The following is an 8,820-nucleotide window of genomic DNA, read 5'->3' on the forward strand; positions in this document are numbered from 1 at the left end:
TTTTGTGAACCGTACCACCCCTACCTTTTACTGGTCATTATTTTGGACTTTTTCATTTACTACATTTTACTACTTTTTACTACCCCGCGGGCACCCTGAGCAAGGCACTGCATCATTACAGATGCTTTCTCACTCTCCCTCTCTTTCCCTTGCTCACTCTCTCACACACACACACGCACGCACGCGCACACACACACTCGGTTAGTTTATTTCGGAGGACCGATAATTATTGAGAAAACAATTCAGCGCCCCAAACAATGTTAAAGAAGCAATAGTGCGTCTTCTACATAAATACCAACAAGTGGCATCTCTTTCTATGCAAACTGCCTATAACTGAAGATAGTGAACAATACTATGCTTGCTGCTTTGCTTTCTTCACACACACACACACACACACACACACACACACACACACACACACACACACACACACACACACACACACACACACACACACACACACACACACACACACACACGATTTGAACACTGGTCTTACCTTTATTTGTAAATGAAGTCCATGCGCCGCCCCTTCTGGACGAAAACCTCTGTGACTTTGTTGTAGAAATCCTCCTTGTCTTGTCTCAGTTTTAGAAGCCTCTCCTTCTCAATAGCGATGGTTGCCAGGGATGAAAGGTGTCCTTGACAGGTGCGATTACGCCCGTATGTTTTGAGTCTTTTCAGAGCAGAGGAAGACCTGTCCACCAGCACTGTTACAGCTGGTATCGTGAGGGCCAGTTGAAGTAACTTGGTCGCTTCAGGGACCGTCTCCGTCAGTTTGTTCTTGGCCAAAAAACTGAGAAGCTGGACAGGGGATTTGCATTCCTTCCTCACTGCTTGTGAGCAATACAGTCCAATCAGATCAGCCTTTAGCCTGACGAAGTCAAAGAACTTGGCATAATTTGACAAGCTTTGCAGTTTCGTCTCATCACAATGTCTGGCCATTTCCTTCAATTTTGAACAATCGATCAATGCAAGGAAAGCTAGATCCCCAAAGTGATCAAATCGGGCTTTCAGCTGAGATGTGACATTGTCTAGAATGTTCAAGAACAATCGTTTCCGCTCATCTCTGGCTGGCTTCTGACTTTGCATGCTATCGGTCAGACCAAGTGAGGAGCATTTCTGCTCAACCTGCTCGTAGAAACTGTAAAACTCCAGTCTCTTTAGTTCCACAGCTTCAATTGTGTCATTAATCCGTTTACAACACAATTCAAAATCCATGGCCTTCTTTCGCAGCACTCTAAAGAGAGCATCCGTTGCATTGAAGATGAAATCATACAACATCATGAGGAAGCACGTTGATGGTTTTGACAGCCACTGCTCATATCCAGAGGCCATGATTGCAGCGTCATTATCCCAACCGTCTGGATCATCGCTGATGGTACGGAATACCGTGAGCAGGTCAGATTGGAACATGCTGATGGTTTGCAGATGTCTGGAATCAGAACTCCATCTTGTGGGCGCTGCTGTTGGTAAGCGCTGCTTCACAACTTCATCCAGTAAGCGAGAGGCCTTTGTGGACTTGCTGAAAAACCTCCCTATCCCCTCAACAGTTTTGAAGAAGTTTCTGCATTCAGCTATGCACTTTGCTGCATGTTGCAGTACTAAACTAAACTTGTGCGCATAACAGTGAGTAAGCATCGCTTCGGGTACTCTTTCTTTTATCTTTGCTTGCACACCATTCAGCTCTGACGACATGACAGCTGCCCCGTCGTATGTCTGTGCAACTAATTTGTCGACGCAGTTGTATTTCTCCAACACTCCCAAGACGTACTGGGCTATTGCAGGGGCTCTTCGGTCTTCACTGACATCATCAAACCCTAAAAAAGCCTCCTTCACTTCACAGCCCGCCTCACTTGTTGCAACATAACGTAGAATCGTGGAGATCTGAGTTCTGTTTGTCACATCTGTCGTTTCGTCAACTTCTAGAGCAACGAATGGTGCATCATCAATTTCCTTTTTGATATCAGCTCTGATCACATCTCCCACTGCTTCAATTAAGTCATTCTGAATTGTACCCGACAACCCAGAAAATACAGTAGCTGTCTCTAGGTGTCTTTCGAGCCTCTCATCCAACTCGGCAAACGCATTCAACAGCTCGACATAATTCCCACGATTTGAAGAGCTGGCGCTCTCATCATTACCACGAAACGCCAACCCCTGTTTGGCTAAGAAGCAGGTCGCATGAATGAGGTGCTTTAAGATCTCTCGGTTTTCCTTCACCTTGGCGTTGTGCTTGCTAACATTTAGCCGGTGCTGTTCACTCAAGGCCACGTCTATTGGAGAAGTCCCAAACGTCTTCAAAGCAATTTGACTTTGAATGTGAGCAGAAGAGCATTCGTGTTTCTGGAGGGCTCTTGGTAGATTTCTCAAGTCATTAAATCCCTTGTTAGTCCATACATTCTCATAGGTCCCAAACAAGAGACACGGGTAACAGAAAAGGCGGTTTCTTGAAGCACATCCACACAGCCAGTCTTTTCGGTTGTACCACTCACTTTGAAACGATCGGGTTATCTTCTGCCCTGTCCTCTGCTGTAATTCCTTTAGTTCCGGCGTCGGTCGTTCATGCTTCATCACATCTTTTTTCCCTTGTGAATCCAACTTTGAGAACCCTCTCAGTTGCGATATGACATCCACGTCCACAGTAGCAGTCTAAGGGAACAAGCCAACAATGACACTGTCTAAATTACAAGCGGATTCCAAAAAAGTTGGGACACTTTGTATTTTGTGAGTAAAATCAAAATGCTGGCATTTTCAAAACATCCAATATGTTAATAAGGTAGAGCATTATGTACAGACAACGTATCGGTTGTTAATGTCAAGCAGAATTATTGTTTTGAGGTAATTATGTGATCATTTAAAATTTGACCCATGCAACAAAATTCAAAAAAGTTGGGACAGGGCCAAAACATGTTGTAATAGTTGGATAATTCTGAAAATAACACAAGGAAGCATATTTTAACAGGAACTATATTGACTGTCAATATGAATGCACAAATAAAACACCATCACAGAGAGGCTGTGGCACTCAGTAGCGAAGATTTTGAGGTACTAACTAATTATCTATTACACAAAAAGATCAAAATTGCAGGCATATAAGGCTTATTTCCGTAATATAGAGTTCTGTGTAATCATTGCAGGAGTTATGAGATCATGACATACTCGTCGTCAATAAGCAAACAATGACACTCCAACAATGACAGCTCTCGAAAAAACGGCCATAAACACAACACTTGATTAATGTACATGATGCAGACATCAAACAGTGTTGCATGAAGAAAAGCTAATACGAGATGAACCTAGGAGACATGTGAAACTGTCCTCTGATTACAGAATGGAAAATCCTTTCATCCTTTTTTAAAATCATGGAGTAATGCATCCTCCAGGTCATATAGAAAATGAATACTTAACCTTGATTTAGTGGGCAGTCTGAAAGACAGCATATGATGGTAAGGGGGGTGCAGAGGTGCCTTGGTTATGGTCTTCTTACTCAGGTAGAGCATTAAAATGAATGTTGAATGATATACACAACAACAGCATACATAGCTACCAAGGCATTATATTTTTGAGCACCGCCTTTAGATAATGCCCCATAATGATGGCAAATTTCAATCTCTACTATGTTCCAACAGTGTGGTTCCATCATAAGAGTAAACAGGTCACAAAATTGTTTTCTGGCATTAAGGATATGCCACATATTAAGCATAACAAAAAGGTAAACAAGTTGAAGAACACACATATCAGTTGAGCTGCTGAAATCATGTATTGGATATCAAAATATCTAGTTTTTGAATGCAATTATGCCATCAGTCAAAGTATTTAACTGTTCAGTCTCATCCCTTGTGTTGTGTTTAGTCTTATCCAATATAAAAAGCATTTTATTGGCCCTGTCCCAATTTTTGGGGGATTTGTTGCAAGGGTGAAATTTTAAATGATCACATAATTACCTCAAAACAATAATTCTGCTTGACTTTAACAACTGATATGTTGTCTGTACATAATGCTCTACCTTATTAACACATTGAATGTTTTGAAAATGCCAGCATTTTGATTTTATTCACAAAGTACAAAGTGTCCCAACTTTTTTGGAATCCGCTTTGTAAACAACATGACGACGTAGGAGAAGCAACCGTCAAACTAGAAGCTCATGTAGGCTATGCCCACTAATGTGTCAGAGCTACTGCCTGCCTCACCTCCTGTCTTTTCAGTGTGGCGTTATGCCAAAGTGTTAAGACTAAATAAGTGATACACACGAATGGAAAATAGTACAAATTATAAGAAAAAGGGTGGCATAAGATACACATGTCCTTAAAATGTATAAAAACATTTAATACAGCATTACATAATAGCATACACAGAACAAGCAAAAGACACGCGCTCAAGCCTGTTACCAAGGGATTGTGCAATGCTCTGCGAGTTCTTCCTGTGAGGAGTATACTCTCTTATGTGATACATTGTGATGCAAACCAACACGTGTGCAATGTATGTGTGTTGAAGCTGTAAAGCACTACCCTAAAAGAGGGACCATCATACATACCTGCTGCGGTACAACTTTGATGTTTGCAGGTGAGGAGTTCTGGATGAGGAGGAGAACTGGGAGGCCTGCAGATGAGGAGGTCTGCAGTATGGAGGAGGCAACGCCACCTACAGGACAAAACAAGAACAGCAAGACAAATGGTGGAATTATTTCATGGAGAAAGAGAGTAGATCTTTTAACTACTAATGTTACAGGTGTGTTACATAGTTAAATGTGGGATTCTAGGACAGAGAGAAAGACTGAGGAGTAGTAGCAGTAGTTTTGTGTGTGTGTGTGTGTGTGTGTGTGTGTGTGTGTGTGTGTGTGTGTGTGTGTGTGTGTGTGTGTGTGTGTGTGCATGTGTATACCATCGGCTTTGGCGTGTAACAAATTGAGTCTCACCAACTTTGATCCAACATTATATTATATAACCTATGTATAACCTATTACATTATAGCCTATAATATTACATCACAACATGTATGATGGTTAAGAAAATTACGGCTAGTGTGAAGGCCGAATCCACTAGCTAAAATGGCTGCTAAGCAAAAAAAGATAAGTGTCAAGCACCAGTGTATATGTTCCAAGGCACATCATACCAATGCGAAGCAACTGATAACCATCCGCAGCAACATCAGCAGACGCAGCAACCTGAACTTCTTCATTTTCAACTTTAGCACAGTTATCATCCACTTCAATGTCTTCAACTTCCACTTCAACTTCAGCAGCAGCAGCAGCAGCAGCGGCATCCACTTCAATGTCTTCTATTTCCACTTTGGCAGAAAAAGCATCAGCAGACACAGCAGTTTCTTCCACTTCAAATTCTTCTTTAATCCCAATGACTGGGCCCTGCGGAACACCATCCGCCCTTGTCTGTAAAACACACAGAAATATGTTGCACAGATAGATCGCATTTCTACTTTTTCCCCATAAACGGGTTTAGACATACTGTTTATCTTTGCAGCATACAAAAAAGATCAATTCACAAGACTACCTAGAATCTCCCCAAGTGACTCTTCAATTTCTCAGACAGCTACCCTTGTACCAAGTTTCAGCATCCCACCTATAACGATTTTGGAGATGAGGCCTTCCAAAGTCCGAGTGTCACGCCTTCATAATTTACATTCAAGACAGACACACCTTCAAATGGCCATGTCCTCTCACTATGCCCGTCTATCAGCTACTGTAGAAATACAAATAGCACAGCTTAACTATATTTGGACATATTTAGCCTTTCAAAACTTGATTTGTAAGAAGACTTGTTCACACCAATAACTATAATAATAATAGACACTAGATCTGGAGGAAGAGTTCAGAGTGTGACATCTAATCAGTTGACGTATAACATAATATAATAGGGTATTGTTACAGGAGATAACCCCACCCTGACACTTAACGTTTTTGCATTAGCATTACAATTTTGGGTGAGGTGTGGGGTCTTCTCTAACACCGCTCTATTAATACTTTATTAGAACTCATTTCAACATTAAGCCACATTATCTCTGATATGACTCATGAAACAAATACCAACATTTCGGGTGTTGTTCATGACATTGCATAACATTGTAGCCTTAGACAAGATACTGGCAATTTTAAAATATTAGAGTGTTTGCAATATTCATATTTTAATATCTCATAATACATACTCGAATGACTGTTGTTTCATGTTGCTTGTGTATTTTGTAGAGCCAGAAAAGAGCTTTCAAACTAAATCAAAACCATCTGTTTGAGACGTCTGTAAATTGACTGACATAATCAAGGATGAATTTAGTGTCCTACAGTCTCTTAATGAATACGTCGTCAGTTAATTTCTCTCAGATTTGTGCAAATTCAGTTCTCTGCTGATCTATCTTGCCACTAAAAAGGCACACTAGTTGGTATTACAAATAAATCTGTGTCAGGCCACAAAGTCTCTGATTTCACATGAAATGACAACTTTGGTTACAGGGGTGGCATCCCCCTAAAAATCGAGCCCTGCCCACCCCTGGTTTACATGTCGGCCTACAAAGACAGGATTGTGTTGAAATTAGATCTTATGGCCTTACATTGTTTCAAATGCCACATATCAATAAGCCATATCAGAAAATCTGTGGCTATCTGTCTCCCAGCTGATGACATTTCTATTCAGGCAACTAGATTTTGTCATACATCTTCTTCCACACAGAAAACGTCCAATAAAAGGAGACTGTTTTAGCTAAAGTTTAGGCTTCTTAAGTTGTACACGTAACAGGTAGGCCTAGGCCTGGCTTCCGATACATTCACTTCCCAAGTAAAGAACACGTGTGTCTGTGTCGAACAAGCGGCTCCAACTCTGCTGTAACTGCATGCTAGTCCAGGCAATTTCATGTTAGCTTCTCTAGTTCTCTACTTATTTCACTCAACTAGAGAACGTCTATTAAAATGACTGCACTGGCTTTGACTGTAACCTACTGAAGACTTATCTAATATTATAATTTAGTATAATTTTAGCAGATCACTGATTAATATTTAGCGTCGTCTTACCTCTAACCCATTCATGATGGCAGGCTGGTCGCTGGAATGGTGAACAAAATGTAACGAGAGACTTTGAAAAACCGTCTTCAAGCCGCCGGGTATATCGACTTCATTCTGCACTATTTGTTGTATCAATTTTAGTAAGCCGATGGGCAACTTTATTGCCGTATCTACTACAGAACCCACAGCTAGCTGAGAAGCCAAAACAAAGCGCGGAAAACTTATGCTTCTGGGTTTATATTTCCAAATACATACCGCGGTGGTCTACGTATCGCCCCCTGGCGTCTTGGAGTAAATGCTGAATCTGACTACATCATCCCGAGACTTGCTCACTCATTTGTGCTTGTAACCTCGCTATAAATGATGTTACTGAAAATTAATTCAATATCTTGTAAAAGCGCAATTCTAGTGTCATTTTCTCATCTGAAATCGAGTAGGCCCATATGTTATGTGTCCTTGTCAACAACGAAATTGTGCATTATAGTTGATTGAGGCAACAACAAAAAAAGATCAAGTCAAGTCGGTTTTATGACCAATTTCTTGCACTGGTCATACAAAGAATTGAAATTACGTTTCTTACTTTCCTATGACATAGACATAGACTTTAGATGTGGACATAGACAATTAGACATAGACAGTAGCCTACATAGGCCTACATTAGGCCTACACCTAGAAGAGTACCTATACAATACCTTTACAGACATATAAATTGCAGACTGGGCAACTGATATAGGCCTACATAGAACATGTATTGTTGAACTTGAGACGAGGTATTGTTGTGCATTTTCAGTTATGTCCTATTGTGACAATTCTGACATGGTGTTGTGAAATAATAATAGATATAAAATGCAATACAAGAAAATGCAGAGCAACCGAGCGTCTTCGGAGGAAAACAAAATTAGAAGTCCATAGACAATCCCTTAGGGATAAGATCTCCTCCTACAATAATGCGGTACGATCAGAAAGAAAAGCATATTTTTCCAAAATCATAACAGACAACCAGCATAATGCTGAAGTTCTTTTTTCCACTATTGGCCACCTGCTTAATCCAACACATAGCAATAACAACCGAAATGCAGCATCACATGCCAAGTGCGCGGAATTTGCTAGATTTTTCAATAAAAAGATTGCAGACATTAGAAGGCATCCAAGATGAAAACGCAGCAACCTCTGGCGCCCACTCAGGCGACACACCGAGGGGAGGGTTAAACCCCCCAAGGAGACCTGCAAGCTTCCAAAATTTTAGTCCAATTACAGAGGACGACCCGGTCTTTGTTCTGAGTACCACGCACTGATGAAGGCTTGATAGCCGAAACGTGTTTGCTTTTTGGACATGGTGGTAATATAAATAAATAATGATACGCAGTTTGTGAGTGTGGATTTTTCTTCCTTAAGTTGATCCACTTTATCGCGCACCCAAAGACTTTCATTTTTCCAAGAAGTTGAGCGCGTCCTCTGCCTAAACCCTAGTTATATCTCTGACATGCTCTCTTTTTATGCTCCTTCTGGAGCTCTCAGGTCCACTGATGCCAAGGTCTTCCTCTGCTCTGAAAAGACTCAAAACATACGGGCGTAATCGCACCTGTCAAGGACACCTTTCATCCCTGGCAACCATCGCTATTGAGAAGGAGAGGCTTCTAAAACTGAGACAAGACAAGGAGGATTTCTACAACAAAGTCACAGAGGTTTTCGTCCAGAAGGGGCGGCGCATGGACTTCATTTACAAATAAAGGTAAGACCAGTGTTCAAAGTGTGTGTGTGTGTGTGTGTGTGTGTGTGTGTGTGTGTGTGTGTGTGTGTGTGTGTGTGTG

The 8,820-nt window shown here is 41.2% G+C and overlaps 1 protein-coding gene across 2 annotated transcripts in view; it reads right to left on the reverse strand.

The window, feature by feature from the left end:
- The window catches only part of LOC134454160 (zinc finger MYM-type protein 1-like), a 29,301-nt gene extending 22,094 nt beyond the window's left edge, over positions 1–7,207 (reverse strand). For both annotated transcript variants that reach the window (XM_063204979.1, XM_063204988.1), the window contains exons 1-4: positions 7,019–7,207; positions 5,116–5,389; positions 4,538–4,644; positions 500–2,652 (exon numbers count right to left, since the gene is read on the reverse strand). In XM_063204979.1, the coding sequence (XP_063061049.1) occupies positions 502–2,652; positions 4,538–4,644; positions 5,116–5,389; positions 7,019–7,033 (2,547 nt within the window). In that variant the 5' untranslated portion in view covers positions 7,034–7,207 and the 3' untranslated portion in view covers positions 500–501. The remainder of the gene's footprint in view (positions 1–499; positions 2,653–4,537; positions 4,645–5,115; positions 5,390–7,018) is intronic.
- Between the last annotated feature and the right edge of the window lie 1,613 nt (positions 7,208–8,820).

The sequence above is a fragment of the Engraulis encrasicolus genome, chromosome 1 (assembly GCF_034702125.1).
Source record: "Engraulis encrasicolus isolate BLACKSEA-1 chromosome 1, IST_EnEncr_1.0, whole genome shotgun sequence".
Taxonomy (NCBI): Eukaryota; Metazoa; Chordata; class Actinopteri; order Clupeiformes; family Engraulidae; genus Engraulis; species Engraulis encrasicolus.